General features: G+C 41.0%; 1 protein-coding gene across 8 annotated transcripts in view; it reads left to right on the top strand.

The window, feature by feature from the left end:
- The window catches only part of THRAP3 (thyroid hormone receptor associated protein 3), a 57,297-nt gene that overhangs the window by 22,773 nt on the left and 12,572 nt on the right, over positions 1–21,952 (top strand). For 7 of the 8 annotated variants that reach the window (XM_090056482.1, XM_090056479.1, XM_090056480.1 and 4 more), the window contains 3 exons: positions 13,745–13,904; positions 17,590–18,492; positions 20,295–21,035. In XM_090056482.1, coding sequence (XP_089912608.1) covers positions 13,768–13,904; positions 17,590–18,492; positions 20,295–21,035 — 1,781 coding nt within the window. In that variant the 5' untranslated portion in view covers positions 13,745–13,767. Of the gene's footprint in view, positions 1–3,368; positions 3,523–13,744; positions 13,905–17,589; positions 18,493–20,294; positions 21,036–21,952 lie in introns of those variants that run through there. The other variant, XM_090056484.1, reaches the window with a different exon arrangement.

The following is a 21,952-nucleotide window of genomic DNA, read 5'->3' as shown; positions in this document are numbered from 1 at the left end:
ATACAGTAATTGAACTCAATATTTAAATGTCATCTAAGTCCCTGGAAAACCAGTCACTTTGTATGGTTGTGTTGACTGTTCTGAGCTGAGTGATACAAAGAGAGATTTGAAGAATTTGTATAAGTGCTGCTACTTGAAAGCATTTATGTAGGACCCACGAGAGCGATTATACAAATGATGGAACTCCATTCTCCCTTGGTCTTTGGGGAAGTGCATATAAAAGCTTCCTTATTTTCTTCATTTTTGCAGGAAGTATTTAGCCCAGGTTCCTTTGCTAGACAAGGACAGAACAGGACATTCTTTTGAACAAATCGAGCAAATAATATTTTGACGAGATCAGCAAACTTCTGTTGTTTATGCTCTAGAAAAAGACAAAGTACTATTACTATTCAGAATGGCTTCAACTAATGTGACTTGTTTCTAGTATTTTTCTTTATTTATAAATGGTGATCATTTACAGGGGTGCACCTTTCCTGCAACACGTCATTTAAAACCAAGAAAATCACAGCCTCTTTGTTAATTTAGCAGTGGTGAAAGGTTTGTATAGCTTTCATTGAAGAGACCTTTCCTGTTCATTTTTTCACAAGACTACTTTGCTTTAAATTGTGCTTCTCATTTCAGGAGCTTCTCACTTTCCCCATGCCACAAGCTGAAAGAGCGCACCTTTCATCAAAACTTTTGAGGGCATCAAGGCAGTGCCACAACTTGTCTGTGCTGTATTCGTTCATTTGAGCCCTGCTTTTACTAGAGTATATTTCTTTGACGTTTCAACAACCTTTTCTTTTCTTTTTTATGTAATGAAGAGAAACACCATTACGTCTTTATAAGACCATGGTCAAATTCCTCTCGTGGTAGGTTCTGAACTCATTCTGCATTGAGGTGACAGAGCAACTAAAGGCTTGTTAGCAGGTGGGAATTTCTCCCTTCCTGCAAAAGGAGCAACAACATGATGAGGAGATTAGATTACATGGGATTCTAGATAAAAGAACTCTTGGTTTCAAATGTTTAGAACCCTTAACCGTGACACGGGATGTGTGGCCAAGATGCAAACATTTCACTCTTCAGAATGTAGTTAATTTACATTGTATTGTATACATTTTACTGAGTTCTAATAAATGGACTGCCAGATTTGAATTAGTTTAATTTGTCAGCAAACACAGGATGGTTCAGCCTTTCAGTAATGAGGTGCCAGAGGCTGTAAGCTACCTCTGTGAGCAGGATAGCTGCACTCTGTGAAAGGGCATGCAATGCTGATCCCTATTCCATCTTACTTCAGGGTAACGTCAGCCAAATGCTTGTTGTTTAGCTGTGATTTTCTTTGTGAACTGGTAGTTCAAACAGACTCTCTTTAAATCGGGAGTTCTGTGGCATCAATTTATGGAGTTCATTTGAGCACGTCTGCTACTCCAAGTTGGGGTGGCAGCATTCCATGATCATTGGATAAAAATGCCACCTACTATAACAGAGCATGCTGCTGTACTGCTGCTTAATGCTTTGTCTTCCCAAAATACCTTCCAAATTTAAGAGACCATTGCTCTGGCTAGGTTCTTTTTGATGATTAATTAAAATTATTGCTTTGTTTAGCACCAGCTCATGTGACTGTGGAAGGAACAGTTATGTTTAAACCTTTGCAACATGAGTGAATTTAGCCAGCTAATTGTAAAAGACAAAGTGGTTTGTATTATAAATTAGCAGGTGGTGGGTGCTTTTCATGCAGCACTATGTCAATAATCAGCAATAGTTTCATAGTTTTATAGATGTTAGGATCAGAAGGGACCTATTCAGTCATCGAGTCCAACCCCCTGCCCTGGGCAGGAATGAGTGCTGGGGTCAGATGATGCCAGCCAGGTGTCTATCCAGTGTCCTTTTAAGTACCTCCAAGAAAGGGGACAGCATCATGTCCCTTGGAAGCGTTTCCATATTTTGGCAACCCTCACTGTAAAGAATTTTTCTTGTGATGTCCAGTCTGAATTTGCTCTTTTTCAGTTGGTGGCTGTTACTTTTAGTTACCCCAGCAGGCGCCCTGGTAAATATTGTATCCCCTGTTTCTTGCTGGGCCCCCTGATGAGTTTGTAAGCGGCCATGAGATCACCTCTCAGCTGCTTCTTGTGGAGGCTGAAGGGGTTTGGGTCTCCCAATCGGTCCACATAGGGTTTTTTCTGTAGGCCTTTAACCAGATGAGTGATTAAAAATCATAATTTAATCAGATATAAGGTAGCTAAAGTTCATGATGCATGATTAGATGTTAAAGGACGATTTTAAAGATGTGTAGGATATTTAAGTGTTATTTTAAAACATGAATACCAACATGTGCTTATTACTGAGACTCCCAACATTTCAGCACAAAGCCTCTGCTCCTTTTGCTCCCTGGTGCTTACTAGCCATCATTGGAATGGTGTTAGTTTGCACACTCTAATTTGTAGACATTAGACTAAATCATGATTTGGGAAGATTAATTCAAGAGCTAAGAAATGTGATACGTGGCTGTGGCCTGGCTTCCAGAAAGAATTAGCAGGTCTTGTTGAAAAGAGCAGTTCTGAAAATATCAGCTTCAAAAATCTGCTACCTCCATGTGGAAGTCATTCCAAGTACACATGCGAGTCACGAAACATGGCCTAACTGTCTGTAGCAGATCATGTAGGATTGTCAAAGCCTTTTCTGTTGCCAAATAAGACCTGAGTTGGAACTGGGGGCATTGTAGCTCACTGCTCTACTCATGGTGCTTCACAGAAGGTGCCATGAGTTGGAACGAGCCCCCACACAACAAATCTTTGCTGTTTGGGCAAGGGGGAGGGGGGTGGGATTGAGCTCCCACTTTGGAGCCTGCAGCCTCTCTCCCCTAGTCCTCCTCTCCCCGCTGTCCTCCCCTCTCAGCTCTGGGGGAGAAGGGAGGGGAGGAAGCTCTAGGCCTGGGGTTTGTCCAGCCTGAGCTGGAGGAGGGGCCTGGGGGGGGCCACAAGGCAGGGGGGCTCCAGTTCACTTGCCCCTCCTCCACAGGCTGGGTGTGAACCCAGCCCTGATTGCAAGCAGGGACTGACGGAAGTTAACGAAGGCACTCCACATTTTTTTTTTTAGTTACACTTGGCGCACTTAGATGAGGGTTAATTTGTTGTGCGATCCGGCACTTTTAAAGCACTGCAGCTGTGCACTTGTCAGGGCACGGGTGTAAAGCACGGTCAGGGGGCTGATCACAGGACAAATGTCACTTATATCTGCACCCAGGAAAACAGTCCTGTTCGTTTAAAGGTGGAGGGGGTGGGGTTTGAAGTACCCAGAGAAGGCTTAGCTGAAAGCAGGAAGGAAACGTGATCTCTCTTGTAAGCTGAGTCCCAGAGGAGCCTCCATAGCTCTCAGTGCAACACACTTGTATTGCAGTCCCTCTCCCGGACCCACAGTTTTAGTTTATGCCCCTTTTCAGAACTGCTGAACTAAGCTGTGGCAGGCAGGCCCCGGGGGCTGTGTATGTGTTTTCTTCTGGTGGATTGCACCATACCCAATAAAGAAGTCCAAACAAACAGTAAGGTAAGTGAGCAGCCAGGGCTGCTTTTCCTGGCTAGTTCCTCACTTCCATTTGCAGGTGGCTCTTTCATTTAGAGTAAGAATAATCTTAATGAAGTCGCGTGCTTCAGTAATAGACTCCTTCAACACACTTCCTGAGAATTTCTTCCAGGCTTTGATAAGGAGTAGAGAGAGGGAACTCTTGATGCTGTGAGGTAGTTATAGTATAACGTTCAGAGGCAGTTTGGTAAATGATTCACTATTTTACTTTATAGAACCATCTGTTCAGCTGTCCAGAGCTTGCAAGTGTGGTGTCAGCAAGGAGAGGTGGAAAGAATCGGTTTATTTTAACTTTGGCTGAAAATAGGGCTGTGTTTTAAAATTAAAAAACCTAGGAGGGTTTAGTTCACTTGCAGGAGCGAATTCTATTTCTATTCCTTGCCTGTTTGGTGAAGGTTAAAGCAGCAAACGGATGATTTCTGTTACTCTTGCAGCCAAGCTGGTTTGCACCTGCCCTTCCTTCGGATTAAACCAGCAAGGCCGAGAGGAGGGTATTGGTGTGCAGGCAGCTCAGTGTCTCTGTATACATTGCCCAGGCTCTTGTGCCCTGAAGAGGTCATTCCAGCTTCGCTTTATTTTCGAGTGAGGATTACATACAGCAAACTGTCTTGCTGGGCATAAATTCTTTTGTCTTGCGAGACAAGCAGATGCCGCCTACTACTACTAAAGCAGCAAACGGCAGAGTTTGTGAGAAGAAATTCCTTTTGGCAAGTAACCATTTTATTTTATGTGGTTTAACTACTAAATGATGTGGACACAAATACACTGCTGGTGATTATTTAAAATTTTTAGGGGGGGTTGTTTTTTTGTTTTTAATGTGATTAAATAATGTTGTAATTTTAAGAGTTTCTTTTTGTAATCTGAGGGCACTCTCTGATCTTGTTCTTTCTTGGAAAGGAATACACTTAGCATTGCTCAACAGTTCAAAGTTTAGCATCTTCCTGTTTTTTAGCCTGATCATGTTCCTTGCGCTAATCCAGGCCTGTGAGGTATAGTAGTCTACTTTAAGCCTGTCCTTAACTGAGTGTGGGAAGATCTCTGTTTTATTGATTGCTCCACTGTTTTCAAGTTCTTTTAAAATCCAGCTCTGTGGGGGTGAAATTTAATCCCACACCCAACGCATGAGCCAAGCAAGCTGTTGTAAGGGTCATAGTGTTGTGGCAGTGAGGGTCTAGGGAATATGAGAACAGAGTTTTTTTGAGTAACGTATTGGATGTGATATATAGTTGGTTCAGTACAAGATCTTGCTAGATAAGCATTGCTTTTAATATGTTGTAGACATTTCAGAAAATAAAATCCTAGAAGAGAAGGAAAACATAGACTTAAATCCTTGTTAATGTGAAGAGAGCTTTGACAATGGAGAGTGCAGAACATTAGCATTCATTGGTGGGTCTTAAGGAAGGATGGCAGTGATTTTGTCCTGAAGTTTACTTATATCAGCTTTGATATAAGTTTGAAAATTAAAATGAAACTTAACTCTATGGGAAATAACCTGCATGTGTGTCCAAGCTTCTGTGGACACTTCAGCCTGGACTTTGAAGTAAACCTTGAATGCTATGGCAGCTAAAATCATCCAGAAGAAAAACTGTCAAGAATATTACACTTCCTCCATCTGATTCCAACATCAAAACCCTGCTTTTCACATGTAGAAGAAATATCAGCCCTTCCACTTTTCCACGGGGTCATAGGTCCAATTGGAATGAGTAACTTCCTGGTTTTACTTTCGTGCAGGCAGTTGAATGTCTATGGAGTGATTTTGTTTGTAGTGTTAGGGCTCACAGGATCGTTGCTCCGGTATATCCTGGGCCAGCCTTTTTGGCAGGTGCACCACAAAATAAGCCTTGTGCCCTCCCTGAATGTCACCATGATCTCCTTCCCCTTCCTGGTCCACTTATCTGCTTTCTGCATGGCACCCAATCTGCTGCTCTGGTCTCCTAAATTCATAGATTGCAAGGGGCTGGAAGAGAGCACACAAGATCATCTGGTCCCAGCCCCCTGCACTACGCAGGAAAGACAGCTGGGGTCAGGTGACCCCAGCAAGGTGACTGTCCAGTCTCCTCTTGAAGATTTCCAGGGTAGGTGATTACGTCTCTGCTGTATACTCCCTGCCTGATCCACTGGTCTACTTTCTTCTCCTTGCCCTATCTACTATTGTATTCCTTGTCCCCCTCTGTTTATCCACCAGGTTGAAATGATGATCATTGCGTACATTCTCCTCATGCTTTTATAGAGCATGAAAACCATTTATGTAATAGTTTTAAGAAAGTAGAATAGCAGAAATGTATTTTATTCTTATGGATTTTAACGGCAGGTACAGACTTTTTCCCCTTTCCCTCTTCATTTGTAGATTTTATTTGTGGACTTACAATAATGAAATGCCAGTGTTGCCAGGCTAATGTGTCTAATTTCTGCATTTTAGATATCACATCAGCTGTTGGTTCTGAGGAACAATAGAGTAAATTTCTAACAAAGTGTTTGTTCTGTAGATCAGTGTGTGTGTGGTGAAGAAATATAGCTCTTTAAAGCAGGTGGGGGTTTTTGGATAGTACCCTGCTCCTTTCATGTGTAAAAGGGTGTGCTGGTACTTTCGATAATGGAAGCATACCTATTTTCCCTTCTGTTTGCTCAGCTCTTTTTATTCATAGATTGTATTCTTTATTAAGTAAATCTTGCTGTACTTCATTATAGTCAAGCTTCTTGGGTTCTTTTTTGGTTAATGCAAAATAGTCCCCAAATCCATTGCAGTGGTCCCATAAATTGTATAGTTTCTTGAGGCTTATAGCTGCTTAGTGGCTGTTGGCATTATCAAAGCAACAACTATTTAGCTGAAAAAAATGTTTACGGGTTCTTTAGGGTGCCACTTGGATGGATCACCTCATGTTTGCCATCAGATATCTTTGTGAACTGTCTGACTGCTTAGTTCCTCCCACTGCTGTTTCTCATTTGTCCTTCGGTTCCACTGCACGTTGGCTTGTTGTGCTAACCTTCGGTCTGCTGTTGGTTAAAGGACGTTGGTAAAGCGGTAACATTGTGACATATATTTATAACTATTTTTCTTTTAATTTTTAACTTAAACGTTCTGTCACAATAGTTCATTTCCCTGAAAGGGGGGCATCAGTTAGTGCTTTTCTGCTAGGCTAATAAGTGCTTGTGACCTGTGATCCCTCACTGCTCTGCGAGTATCACGCAATGACACGTGTACTTTGGATGCCGAGAGACCAGCTGGAAATGAAAGCGCTGCTAGTCAGTCCATTGGAATTTGCTTAAAATGGAGGCGTGCAACAGAGAGACTAATTTATTCTCTGCTAATTAAAAATAGAAGCATTTAGTTGTATAAACAGCCATCTGGTGAACAAAGAATAGACTCTTAAGTGTTCCTGTTCCTTTTTTACTTCCTTATGTATTTATTTATTTATTTTGCCTCCCTTTCTTGGTCTTTAGAAATAAAGCTAATTTCAATTCTTTAACCATATCCAACCAAAGGTACAGAAGTAGGTAGAATTCGCCTAACTTCTCCTCTGTATCCTGTTAATGTTAATCTTAGTTTGAAAATACCTGCATTATACAAAGCTTGCACTTCAGATGTGTCGTTGAGCCAAGTTATAAAATAATTTACAGAGCAGTAAAGTTCTAAATACTGTTTTGGCCTAAACATAACACCTTTTTCAGTTTTAAGGATCTGTTCTTTAGGATCATTCCAATTTTAGATTGCAAGATCAATAATTTTCACATTGGATGCTATAAAACATTGTCCTTTTTCCAACATTTTACTTGCTTCAAAAATCTTAATTTCATTTTATATTTTGTTCATCCCCATCCTACGGTAAAAAATAACTAAGATTGGGGAAATAGTTTGTTAGCCGGTTTTTTGTCTTTCCCAAACAGTTTTTAATAAACAGGTTAGGGAAAAGCATAGTTTCATAGGCATCTCTATGCTTGTAGCTTTTCTGAGTTTTTGCAAAATTTCTAAGCTATTGAACTGTAATGTCTTATTATCTGCTTGGTATTTCTGTGGCTCAGTTCTTTCATTGTAATTGAATTTACCTCATACTGTACTGGGGGGAGGGGAGGACTGGGAGGCATTTTCTCAATCCTGGCAGAATATTCTTTAGTTTAGTATAACTCATTTTATAGAGATCTGACATAGCAGTAAAAAAAAAAAAAAATTGTGTTTATACAGCCAGGAGACTCATTAATAGAATGTATTATGAGACAACCTGAAAGTTCCACTTTCAGAATTTTAGTTTCAGGTTTAGGATTTTATTCAGATTTTTCTCCTTCTCTACCCCCAATGTCTGACTGTACTGCTCCTGTGGTGGGAAGACATTTTACTTATTTTAGGTATTCATCATTTTCTGAATTAATAACACGTTTCGGGAGCCTTTGGTTTGTACATCAGTCTGGTTTTGTTGTATTTTTTTAGGTAAAACAGAGTGCTGTTTAGTAACTACTTTGGCATTAACAGTTCTATTTAAATCTCATGTGGTAATAGTCTCCTTTAAATGTTGACTTGTCCTATTCTGAGGATGTGTTGGTAAATTGCTTGCACTAGGGTGCACCGGACAGACAGTGTCAGCTGTTTTTCAGCCAGATGGAGAAAGTCTGAAAATAAATGTGTATGAGCAACTCATGTTTTTTAAGAGGAAGAAAGTTTGTTTTAACACCCATTAAGGAACATGGATTTGTAAAACTTTCAGGGGGGTTTCAGCAGTGAGAAGTTGTCATGGGTGCCATGAGAGTTGCCAGTCTATCATAGTAGGCAGCGTAGCTTTTATATTTTAAGGCAAAATATAGTTAAGTCTATCAGTAATGCAGATGAGCAACAACAGTGTAATAGAGGGTGGTTCCTTGTGTATTTATGGTACGCTTCCAGGACTTCTGAGTTTGGTAACTTGAGAGTCAGGTACGTATAACATCTTTCAGGAAGTGTTACACATGGCAGCTCTAATCTTACTGACGCAACATTACCTTGCTGTGCAGCAGTATAATGTCCACTAACTTCCGCCCAAAGCGTACATTTTCATGTCTCTGGCTCTTGGGGACTTAATGTTTGGCGTTATAAAGGACTGACTTATTAGAGTGCTGAGTAGTTGAAAACTGATGAGTCTGTAAAATGTGCCCAGTTTGCAAGTGTCATTTACATGTCTATACATATTTATATCATAACAGTCTGAAATCTTTTACTTCTGCCGTTAGAGGCAAACAATTCTTCACTATTTTTAAGCGTACGTATACAACGAATAATGGCATTTGAGTAAATGCAATTTGTGCAAAGTACACAATACTTTCTACCAGTGTAAATAATACAATTATCCTTTGTTCTGATTTTTAAAACATGTCATGTTGTGTTATCATATTTTGTGGCTGAAGCAATTAGTGGAGTGTAGCAGGGAATGTTCCCTCTGAGATCAGGTTACGCAACCATTATTTCCATGCATTTGTATCATAATTGAAATAGGTTGTCATGAGATGTTTCTTGGACTTTAAGAGGCCAATGTGGATTCTAGTGAGAGGGTCCATCTTAAAATATGACTGGTAGCAATTCCATAGATGTTTTAGAACCAAATTTATTGAGATAGAAGCTTCTATCCTTATATGTGGCTTTGCTTAGGATTTGGAGCCTGTAATCTCTCTCTTGTGTTTTTAGGGGTATTTTGCTTTGCCAAGTCTTTCCATTTCCAAATTCTGAGAAACTTTGCCTCAGATGCTTGTTCTGGTATGCGTGTGTCAAAGTGTGCCAGATGAAGAATCTGGTTCCAGGCCTGCATGTGTGCATTTCCAACATGGAAGGGAGACTTCAGTTGCTTGAAGCTAATCTCTGTTTCAGGCACACAAGCTAGACAAAGCCACTCACTCTTTGTAATTACAACTCTAGTGTTTTGTTTCCATTGTTAATATTAGTGTAGATGAAGGAGGTTCTGTGTGAGGAATTTTTGAGTTGGCATTTATCAGTTAGGAAGCATTTTATAAACTGTCCTGGAATATATGTAGGTAACTCACTTGGAGCCAGTGGGCCTGATTTACAGATGCTGGCATATAAAACTTGGCATTTGTCTCTTAAAATGCCAGAAGTATAGCAAATTATATATGGCTTCTCCTCTGCAGCAGAAGTATTGAATGTAGAGAAAATGAGGCAAACAGATTGCGGCTGGTTACAGTTCCAACTTTAGAACAATTTATGACTTCATTTAGCCCCATTGCATCTAGGTGAGAATATTTATTAACTTTTGTGGTTTTTCATTGTACCATTAATCTCTCATTCAGAACTACAGAGGGTGCCCACAAACTGTGTGTGTGTGTGTTGAGGGCGGGAGGGAGGAGACTGTCTTGTTTATGCATTCACCATCTGTCCCCAAAAGAGTGAGTCTTTTGGTCCTTGTGAACAGATCTGAAATGCAAGCATTTTTGTTGTTAGAACTGCAGGTGTTTGGCTCCATGATTTATCTGTTAAGTTGCATGTTTTTATCCGAAAAATACTAAGATTGAGCAAAACCTCTTCTATGATTGTAGTAAACAGTACTGAGAAATGGCCCATGCCTCAATCCTTAGCATAAGTGCTAGGTTGAAATCCTTATTCAGCTTTGGAGAACATCTGTTATATAAGGGAGAGAACAACATTGCAGCTTGTTCAGGAGGAGAGTTAAGCAGTGTTTCTGGTGAAATTCACCATCCTGCACATAGCCACTGATTGTGCTGCAGCGTTTTGCCGGTTCTTATTACAAGTAGTATTTATCTTGTTGACTTATATTCCCCCACACCCTTTCTTTTGATAAATAAGCTGTTTCTCAACTGTTTGTCAGTTAATTCAGTCAATGTATATTGAAAAAAATGGCAGGGAGGAGCGTGTGTGCATGCTCATGCAAACTCTCCCTCATTAAATAAAGGGAAGGAATCTTGGTACTCTTCATTCTGATTAAGAATTGTATCAGCTGTAAAAAGCATGTATCCAAAGGTTATTAGGTCAGGGAACCTAGTTTTGGAAAGTGATGACTTTGGATGACTTATCAGGGTTCTTAAATGTGTATTTTGGTTCTTAAGTCTGCAGACAGCCTTTCTCAAGGATTCCTTAAGCACTAGAAAAGTAAATAGGTACCGACAAAAGCAGGTTTCCCCTTTCATTTGTTTAGCTTTTCCTTTGTCATAATTTTACTGGTGCCATAGTTGCCAAAGTATCAGTATTTGTAATTTGTTTTAAGTATATTCTAAGTATCCTTTAAATGATGTATCCCAAAGACACCTGTTTGTTTCTAGGCTGGTTGCCTTTAACTGAATCTGTGCAAGCTGAAGGTCAGGGAGTTTAGGGTAGATTGGGAAGAGCATTTGAGCTGGCAGCAAAAGCTGGCAGTTCATACCGTGTGGTGTTTTTGAAAAAAAAAAATGAGTGCAGTCAACACCAAATTAAGGTGAAAGTTGAGCAGAATGGCAAACCGCTTTCCTGACATGCAGATTTAAGTGAAGGTTGGGTTTCTTTAAAACCTCATTAGCAGCTTCAGGAGCAGTCTTTGTTCTGCTACTGAAGCTTCACAAAAGCCTTAGGTGATATGGGGTCCCTCCCTCCTGCCTTGTCTCAGATCACAAGGGCCATCTGCTTAGTGTGTGTGTGTGCGCGCGCATGGGCGCGTACCTGATTATCTTGAATGAGGCAAAATATGGGATTATAAAAATCTGAGTTTTTTTTCTTTGTCTTGATTTCCTCATCAATAAATTTGGGGCTCTGTTTGGCCTACTGTGCCTGTGGAAAATGTGTATGTAAAACACTCTGAGCTCTTAATTTGGAAGATGTATAAAAATTGTGCAGTGGTATGCATAGATCAGTTCTTAACATGTCAGTTCTCTGTAAGGCTCTTCATACACATCCATTCCAACTGATGAATGGGTAATAGCATGATGAATTTACAGCTAGCATGTGCTTTTTGCCCTTGGACTCCCCATGTTGCAGGCAGGGCCCATTTCACATTTGTGGTGACGCAGCTATCAATTAGCATGTACTTTTTCTTTGGCACCTTCTGTGTCTGCCATGTATCTTCATAATATTTAAGTTGGTGTTGCTGGGGTGGGGGGGAATGACATGATTCCCAATATAAGGAGTTTCTTGGTAAAGAATGAGCTAATAGCGAACCAGAGTTTGTGAAGAGAATGGCATTATAAATGTAGGCATTCCTTAGTGTTCCTGGGAGCACTAAGGAAAACTATTCTTTTTCTTGCCAGCTGGTTTACTGTCACCCTGCAAGAATAGTGCCTCTTCCACCCCATCCCCAAACTAATATCTTTTAGTGAGTCAGGTTTCTGAATGAGATGGTGGGAATAGGTGAGAGAGAAGAGTTGAGAGGAAGCTGAGCATAGCTGTGTAGAGGCCGGGGTTTGCTGAAACCTCTCCAGAGTCACTGCGCACTTTTGAAACAAAAGTTGTTATGTTCCTGGTTTTTGGTAACTTTTTCCAATTTCATTACTAAAAAACAACTATTTAAAGTGGGTCTTTGTCCATCCCTGGTAAAAAATCTCTGCCATGGGTTGTGCTACATATTTTGGGTTTAATCCTGTTGCACCTGAAATTTAGGGTGTATTCAGTTGCAAACAACCCAGCGCTCTAAAACTGGGAACACTGGCCCTCCTCAGTCCCACCCAGTCGGTAGGGGAAGTAAATGGCCCTCCTCAGTCCCACCCAATCGGTAGGGGAAGTAAACTTTAACTTTTTTGATGCCATGTGCTAATGCAGAATGTTTAGCAATCTAAATACAAACAGTGTTTAACTCTCGCTTCATTCCTGAAGTTCTGGGAATGGAGGAAACCAAAGGAAGACTGGAAGAGTTTGCTCTGCAAGTTGGAGGGACAGTTCTTTTTCCTTTCCTGCAGTTAAAGCCCAGAGCGTTTTCAGACTGAATGGAAAAGTTTTGTTGAAGCCAGTGAGGAATTGAAAAAGGTGGAGCATTATCTGCAGCACTATAAAAGTTTGATTTGGAAGGAATTTGCTTCTTAGCGGAGCTAAGTGATGTCAGGCCAACTCTTACCATCTCTTTGGGGTAGTTTAACTCTCAGACAAACGACGGCACTGTTGTGACCTGTTACAGTACAGAAGGCTGGGTTTACTTCTAGCCCTGCCCCCTCCGTGACTGCCACTGTCCCTGCTTGCTCTGTTACTCTGCCCTGTGCTCCCTGCCTGCTCTGCCATTGTGCTTCCAGTCCCCCTGGTTCTGCCACATGTCACACGCGCAAAGACTGCCTACACCCTTTGTGGCACATATGTCATTGGTTGGTACCTGTGTGGTAGGTTTTGGACAGTAGATGTAATGGGAACAATTTTAGGGTGGTGGACTGTAGGAATTAAGGTCTTTTAAAAAAAAAAAAAAAGTTAGTCTGACTTTTTGTGGGTCTGGTGCAAATAGCACAGGGAATTTTTTGGTGCAAATAGCACAAGCAAATTCATCTTTTAAAAAAAAAAAAGTATTTGTATACTATAATAGTACTCGGGTCAGATAATGTTATGGGATACTCTCCTCTATCATAAGTATTTGAATCACTGGAAGGACTTATGAATTATTTTGGCTGCCACAAGACTCGTCAGTGAGTGATATATTCTTTCAGCTGATTATAGCAATTGTATAAACTATACTATAAAAGCAGTGTGGAGTTTCATAGTATGATGGATCTTTGGCTGAGGGCTGAGATTTGTGTATCTGGGGAGGCTGTTTTATTAATAGCGTCTTTTTTGTCTTTTATTTTAAAAATTGACAGTAAAGCAAGTTTTAGGCTAATTCTTGTTAAAGTCTCTTAGCATTGTTTTGAAGTGGTGGTAAGTGGCTCTTTGGTAATGGTGTGGAAAAAAAATGAAATAGCTTGTTTTTCAGGAGGAAAAGATGTTTTCGTGGCAGAGAGGCTTCCTTCTACCTGGTTTTTTTCCTAACTTGGAGAGCAACATTTTAAAAAGCAATGCTTGTTCCATAGAGTAGCTTACCAACTCTTCATGCTTCTTCGCAGGAACATAGGATTGGAAGAGTGTGTTCGGTGTCCGAGAGTCTAGTTGCCTGCTCTCACAGGCAGCTGCTCAGATGTCCTGTTCATAATTTTGTCAAGCTTCATTATAATAACTAGTTTGGCTGTCCAGATGGCTAAGGAGAGAGCTTGAAAAAGCTGGCAGGATCCTTTCACTTACTTGTTGGGTTTTTTTTTTCCATCCCCATTTCTTCAGGTGTGATTGGAGGAGCTTCAAAGATGTCCAAAACGAACAAATCGAAATCTGGATCCCGCTCCTCCCGATCAAGATCTGGATCGAGATCACGTTCCCGTTCCTTTTCCAAGTCCCGCTCCCGCTCCCGTTCTGTCTCACGATCAAGAAAACGTAGGCTCAGGTAATGTATACAGTTCATTGTGCCCTTCAGAGGGCTCTTCTGTCTGTTTAGGTGGTGACGCTTGGCCTCCCAGGAAAACCTTTTATTAGGCTCTGAAGTAGATTATGCCTCAGCATCTCTCTCTTAAATTCTTGCTTTAGTTTGTAGCCAACCTCTGCTATTTCTGTAATTGCTTCATAAAATGAATTAAAAGGGAAAAGCCCCATGTCTATTATCTAGCAGTGTCAGATAGTACGTTTTGTTTGCTGGCTATCTATCTCTGTTCAACCTTTCGAAGTTTTGTTTGGAGACTTGAAGTGGTGACTGAGGAGATGTTTGCCAGGTATTCTTGAGCCAGGATAATTGGAAAAGAAAGGTGCAATGTTTTTGTTATGACCTGGAAAATATCAGATTTGGCTTTAAACCTCTTGGCAGACCAAAGTTACTTTTGATCACTTTTTTCACTTCTTTCCACTCTGACATTTGGATGCCTGTCTTGCGGGGATCTTTTGACCCTAGCTGACTTTCTGCCCCTTGGGCAGGGGGCTGAACCCGATGATCTTACAAGGTCCCCTCCAGCCCTAATGTCTATGAAATCTATAATTTAAGGTGCCAATAGCATGGAGAGAGTCTTGTTGTCTTAAGATTGTTCCCTGCCAAAACAAACACGTGGGTGCATAGCTTGGAGATTCTATAGCAGAATGCTTTGTCTGTTAACTTCTCTGTTCTTTCTGTTCTTTTAGTTTAATTGCTAAGAGGTTTAAAAAGGGTCTTTTGGAAAAGTCATGTATTTCTTAGAGCTGTGAATGAAGCTGAGTCTTTACAGAGTGGCAGTCTAAACTACTTCTGGGAAAGGTAGATATGAAGTCCTCTTCCCCCACCTGCAGGACGGTAGGAGTTGGTAAGGGAATCGTCAACAGTAAAATAGGAAGGAAATGTGATTCAGAGCTAATTTCACTGCTAAGAGATACGGTGATAAGTCCTCTGAGTGCTTGATAGCTATTGCCTGGGGATTGCTCAGAATTGGATCAGTTTAAGCCTAAACCATTTCTTAAAACAAGAAAACTATGGATTTCTGTTATCCAAGCAACTAGGTTACTGGTGGAGGATTTTGTATCTTGCAAAGCCACCATTTGGCAGTTGCGCTGCTTTAAAAAAAACCAACCCAAAAACCCTTCCCCCTCTAGTTGGCCAAGGTATAATGCTATTCAGCTGTTTTTCAGTAGTCTAAAATGCCTGACAGGTATTCTGAAAATTCTGCAACTGTTGAATTATTAAAAGGATTTTTAAGATGCAGAAAAGCAACTGAAAGAGGGAGACTGGACAAAACCAGATGGGGTGGAGCCTCAAGTGGAACGGAGCTCTTTATAGAGAAGCTGGAGCTTTAGGAAAGATGCATTGTACTTGGGAACATCTGACCAGCTACAAGCCAGCTATGATGAATGGAAACTCAGGCTCCTTGATCCAAAAAAGACAAATCTTCCCTAACCTTGTGTTGCTTCTGGGACAACTTCAGCGGTGTAAATAACTTGGTAAAAGAGAATTGAGATGGAAGGGGTTATTGTAGACAAGTCATCTTGTAAGCCTTTAGTGTATTCACTGAGGTAGGTCTAAGGCAGAATCGTAGCACAGAACAAAGAATAAATTGAGGGAATTATTTTGTTTCAGTCTGTTTTAGTGGCTCAACTCGTATTGCAGGTTGTATTGCCACGCTTGATTCTGGTCAGCCTTGTCTGTATGGTTTTTGTTTGCAGGAGAGACTATCTTCCTCTGTTTCTTTCTCTTTTTGCCCACTATTGTAGGAGTGGAATCTCCCAATGCAAGAATGATCTTTGCTAACTTAATGGGCTAGCTTTGGAGTCTGTCAGACTTGAAAGATGATTATCATTTCTAGCATATTTCTGTTGCATTTCACATTGTATCTTAAAATGACTTCTTGCAAATAGTCTCTGCAGCTCTGAGCATGAAAAGTTCATGTTCCATGCCTCCGTAAAATAACAGAGTGGATGCTGGAAGCAGCATGTAGCAGGTTCCTTACTAGTAATTGGTAACAAATAAATTAGTCACTTGGGGACAGGAGCCGTATGTATTCTGCTTAGTGCTTCTGGATCGCCTCTCTAAATTGGTTTGTTTTCACTGCCTGCATCTGCATGTGTTTTTCCATCTGTCTTAACTTGTTGATACCACTTTCAAATGAAAACCTGTTTCAGGTAAGTTGTACTGTTTTCTTGTTTTGAACAGAGGATAAATGCTTTCAGGAAACCATTAATTAGTTTCCATTAAACTAAATGCATATTGGGTGTAGCTAATGCTGTAATATAAGCTCTTGCCTGTTAAACACTAATGTATTTGATAATTTGACAAAAGAAAACTACACTTAAAATACATGTTTTAGCTGGGTTAGGTCTTTAACATTTTAGGAGTAGTGGTAAAGTGTGGTGTTTTATTGTGCTTTTTTTTTTTTAAAGTATTTTGAGGAGAGAAAAGTAGTAGGTATGGTCCACTAGGATAAGTGATTCAAACATTGCTGCTATAAGAGTTACTTTTTCAGAGACGATTTAATCTTTATTAATAAAGTATCCTAAGATATTTGCAGTAAATAGGCATCGCTTGAGTAAAGCATGTGGAAATTGCTTTTGTGTGTGTTTTAGTGGGAACATTGTCTGCACTTTTTAAATAAGTGCAAAGTTACTAAAACATCTCCCTGTAAACAACTCTGTGACTTCCCTGTATTCATAAAGTGTATTAACCTGAGCTGTCCTCAGCTATCTTGCTGCCTTTATAGTTCTGCAACAATTGAGGTTTTCAAATATTTGATAAAACTGAGGGAAACCAGTTGTACTTGGAAGAAAAAAACTGTATATTGTCTGCCCCCAGAAACACTGTTCAAATCTATAACCTCAGGTGTGTTTAACTTCCATGTTGTCTGCCTTCCTACCTGAATGCTGTTTTCCCCTTAAAAGTAAAAGAGGTTTGCAGTATTAAACAGTGCCATCTCCTGGCATTTTGCACGCTGTTCCTGAAGTGCTATAACTTATTTCACTTGACTGAGCTCAAGGTTTTGAATCTCAGTGATTCGTATACATTTTGAGATTAGAAATGGAAAAACCCTGTCCTTGATCTTTCTCTTCAGTGCTGTTGTTTTCATTTTGAAGCGTTGGCATTCATTTAATGTCTCTAGCAAGGGAAGTCATTTAGGATTCCCCTGCCAACCCCTTCCTTGGTGCTGCAGGGACTTAAATCTGTTACAGGAGGAGCAGCTGCCCTTTGAGGCTGAAATGCATCCCTGGCTTATCGTTAGGAGAGCTGGGGTTAGGTGTAACCTTGAGTTGTGAAGGCCGGGTGTTTGAAAGAAGAAACCGTTTAGTCTCGTGAAGGCCAGTATCAGCAACATTAGCCCTAGACCATTTGGAACTGAGCTATTCTTGTCCTGATCTCAGCAGTGACTTACGGCTGTGGGTCTCCTCTTCAGCTATAGTACAGATACTGTGTACTGTCACTGGTTGTGTGGGGGAAGAGTTTTCACTAAAGCAGACAGTGTCATGTTTAGAATAATGAGACTGGGTGTGGGGCAAGCAAAAAAGATAATTTTAGACCTTTTTAAAGGAGATTCCAGTATGGTTTGTTTAATTCTGTACAGTTTTCAATAAAAATAGTTTAACTGAGGGGAAAGTTTTCCGGATAATTGTATCTTTTCTCTTTCCAGTTCTAGGTCTCGTTCAAGATCATATTCTCCATCTCATAATAGAGAAAGGAACCACCCAAGAGTCTATCAGAACCGAGATTTCAGAGGTCATAACAGAGGGTACAGGAGACCGTATTATTTCCGTGGGCGGAACAGAGGATTTTATCCGTGGGGCCAATACAACCGAGGAGGCTATGGAAATTACAGGTCCAATTGGCAAAATTATCGCCAGGCCTATAGCCCTCGCAGGGGACGGTCGCGTTCTCGGTCCCCGAAGCGGAGGTCCCCATCACCAAGGTCTAGGAGCCATTCTAGAAACTCCGACAAGTCATCTTCTGATAGATCTAGGAGGTCTTCATCTTCTCGGTCTTCCTCAAACCACAGTCGTGTAGAGTCTTCCAAGAGAAAGTCTGTAAAGGAGAAAAAGTCCTCATCCAAGGACACGCGAGCATCGCAGGCTACAGGAGATAATCAAGGTGAAGATTCGAAGGAGCAGTCGTTTTCTGGAGCAGGTGGTCAGGATGTCAAGGCATCTGAGGGGTCAAAACCATGGCAGGATATGACCAGCTATGGGTCAGGCTCAGTTTCGAGAGCTTCTGTGCCAGATCTTAGCCCAAGAGAGCGCAGCCCTGCCCTAAAAAGTCCCCTCCAGTCTGTTGTGGTGAGGCGCCGTTCACCTCGGCCAAGCCCGTTACAGAAGTCCAGCCCTCCACTCTCCAATCCTTCGCAGATGAGTTCTGTTCTACAAAGTGGTGCCTCGTTTCAGACAGGCTCACATCAGGGCACGTTTGAGCACAGTTCAGCAGGTTTGAGCCCAACAAGGAAGAGCCCTGTCTGTAAAAGTCCAACAGCAATCAGTTCAATTTATGGTACCTCCCAGAAGGAGGAGGCAGCAGCTCCTGGTGGAGCAGCCTTCTCAAAAAGGCAAGTTGTGTGTTTTCCCATTCTTTGTTTTGGGTGGGGGCATGAGGGTGCACGTACAAACGTGTTCCTATTGGCATGAATCACTGTAGTTATGATGGGATCTTTGGATTCTTACAGAAATCAGGGACCAATTACGGTATGTTTTGAACAAGCCCTATGTATGAGTGAGTACCTGCCCAAAAAAAGTTGCAGTCTAAATTGTTTTGCAGAATCTAGCTGGGATCTGTTAGAGGAATTTTGTGTTTCCTTAACGCTTCGATAACATTGTGAAGATGATGCAGATTACCTAGAAGTTCATTTTTATAACATGACCCCAGTTTTTTTTCATTAAAAAAATTACGTAAAGTTGCGTGTATGAATTCTCGCTTCAGTTAAAATGGTCTGATTTCTAGGTAATTATGTAGTTAAGTCTCTCTGGACATGGGAGTTGGTGGCTAGTGCATCTATATGAACAAACTGTAATAGTAAACCATGTCTTTTGGGGGCATTTCCCAAGTTTAAAGGGACATTGGAGATATTAAGAAATTGATGGTAGCGTTGATGCTGGCTTGCTTAACCTGGGGGCAGGAGTGCTCAGGTAGCTGAGCCATAGCTTGTGAAAGTTTGGTTGCTGTTGGGCACTGTCAAGTTTAACCGACAAAATACTGATCGCTTTGAAAATCTCTCTTATATTGGTAGGCTGTGGCTCTTGAATTCTAGCAGCTGTTCTTGTATGTTGGCACTGGCACACGTTGTTTAAAAAAGAATCTAACCATGCAACTTCCTAACAGAAACAAGCAAGGGCTAATAGAACTGTGGTGCTCAAGCATGTGTTTATTTACATTGGGATGTCTAGGAAAACAGTGCTTGCTGTTTGAAGTTAATTTTGTGCATCACTGGGGACAGGGAAGAAATGACTTTCAGTACAGGGATATCTTTCTTATCTGGTTTGAACTGCAGTCCAGAACCCTGGTAAATGTGCCACTCATTGACTTTTGTTCCAGCAAAGCACCTCACTTAAGAGGCAGTAATCATTTTGATTCTTAGTTTTTAGTTTGGGAGCAAATACTGTATCAGAGGGACCTGAAATTGAGAGTCTCCAAGTCTAGTGTAGGCTTTTAAAATGGTAAAATTAAGTCTTTTAGAGAAATCCCTCTGCAGCTCTATTGAAACTTGGGCTGATCACTCTTAACCAGCATAGTTGGGGCTCTTGAAATTGGTCTGAGAGGTGTTATCATTCTCAATGCCAGAATAAATAGTTTTGTTTGTTCTCCCAAGACATGTGATTCTTCCCCTCCCCCCCGTTAACTTTTTTTCTTTGCTTTTATTTGTGTTTACAGTATATGTTGAAATATGTAGCTTTCCTAGGAAACTTGCATCCAAAGTTTGAAGTAGATTTTGAGACTTTGCTCTCCAGTGTGTATTGTTTAAAAAGGTCAAGTTGAACATTCTGATGTGTTAATTCTCCTGAGCCAGGTTTGTAAGTGACTAAACAGACTGGGTAAGACCTTATGAATTTTCTTAAAATAAATCTGGGTAAGTTGGTTCTTTCATTATTTACTCTTGAGTCTCACCTCATTGGTTCACGTCACATTCATCTTCCAACCTTTTTGGTGAATATATTCAGAACTCAAGCCGTCTAATATTGAACAAAGATTATTTGTTTTGCATATTACCTTATTTATTATTTATTTAGCCTTTGGTGTCTTTACAGGTCTGACAGTTTCTGTGTTTTATTTTATACTTAGAAATTTTAAAAATAAAAAGGCTCATGTCTATAGTTTAATAAGAGAATTGTTTTAATATGTATGTTTTATAAATAGGTATTTGGAAGAGCAGAAGACTGAGAATGGGAAAGACAAGGAACAGAAACTAACAAATGTTGAAAAGGAAAAAATGAAAGAAAAAGGAAGCTTCTCGGAGTTGGGGTTAGCCGATAGTAAAACAAAACCTGATCCCTATTCCTCCAAAACCGATCCAGAAAAGTCTTATCGTGGCAGCCAGTCACCTAAACGCTATAAGGTTCGGGATGATTTTGAGAAGGTGAAGATGGCAGAATTCCACAAGGAAGGTCATTATGGCAAAGAGGAGATGGATGAGCAGGAGAAAAAAGATAAGGCTAAGGGCCGAAAGGATTCAGAGTTTGACGATGAGCCTAAATTTATGTCTAAAGTGGTGGCCACCACTAGCAAAAACCAGGATGAGGATAGGCCAGGAAAATGGGAAGGTGTAGTGTTCTTGCCATCGGCAAAAGAGAAGCAAAGGAAAACTGAGGAAGTGGAGGAGGAAACCTATTCTGAAAGGTCTAAGAAAGAAGAGAAAGTAGCATCCAAAAGAGGTGAAACGGGTCACAGAGGGTTTGTTCCTGAAAAGAATTTTAGAGTAACCACTTACAAAGCAAACCAGGAGAAAAGTACTTCCCCTCCACCAAGAAAGGCCTCTGAGACCAAGGACAAACCAGGCAACAAAGGAGATGGGCTAGCAGCGGGCAAATCTTCCTTCTCCATTACCCGAGAGGCCCAAGTCAATATTCGAATGGATTCTTTTGATGAGGATCTTGCACGGTAAGGGTTTGTCTTTGTTCAGTTCCGTGTAGTCACTTTAGTAGACTGCTTTACCTCTCGTGGATCCTCAACCTGACAAAATACCGGGGAAGTTAATTACAGGATATTGCGTGACCGGATGTTAACATTACTCTTCTCATCTCTAAGTGTTAACACATCCACATATGGATCCCCCATGTGGAAGGCCAGTGATTATGTTCCCTGTTTTGCAGAAAATGAAGCATACAGTGTAAGCGAACTTTTCATAATCTGCATAGGGAAGCTGTGTAGGAGACTAGATTAGCACTCGGGAGTTGGTGGCTCGCAGCCTGCACTCCGACTATGCCACGCTCTATTCAGAGGTAATAAAAGCACTGCTCTTGAGTTGTTTGGAGGTCTTTGTCAGCATGGCAGCTCAGTTATGCACATTTGGAGGAGAATTTGCTGCTTTTCTTCTAAAGGTAGAGTAACTGCCAAAACTGCTTGGGAGCTCTGACAGCCATTTACCATTTCTGAAAGGCTGACAGTGTGGAAGACCAGTAGAGGGTGCTCGCTGCTCAGACACGATCTCCCAGCAGTAGTCAGAAAATGTCAGTGTTCCCGCGGGACACCAGAGGAGGCTCTAGAACTCAGGAATGAAGAGAAGGAGCAGAGAGGACGGTGGATGGCAAGCAAGTGCTGGCACTTCACAGGGTGAGGTGGGCTAATGTTCGTGCAGCACTGACCATGGAAAAAACAGTAAATGATCAGGATGACCACTGCAGTGTTCTAGCACAGCTGGGATCTGCTTTAAAAACAGCCTAGGCTGAGCCACACAATTTGCTTTCACGCCTGAGTGCAGCTCTGCACTCATAGATTTGCTGTGGGAGTGGCTCTGCTGCAGCCAGGTGAATAAACATGAGATTGGATTTTTTTTTAATGTAAACACATTTTTCCTT

The sequence above is a fragment of the Crocodylus siamensis genome, chromosome 7 (assembly GCF_052110815.1).
Source record: "Crocodylus siamensis isolate JL-2025a chromosome 7, ASM5211081v1, whole genome shotgun sequence".
Taxonomy (NCBI): domain Eukaryota; kingdom Metazoa; phylum Chordata; order Crocodylia; family Crocodylidae; genus Crocodylus; species Crocodylus siamensis.
Note: the sequence above shows the minus strand (reverse complement) of the source record. Positions and strands in the feature narration are given on the sequence as shown.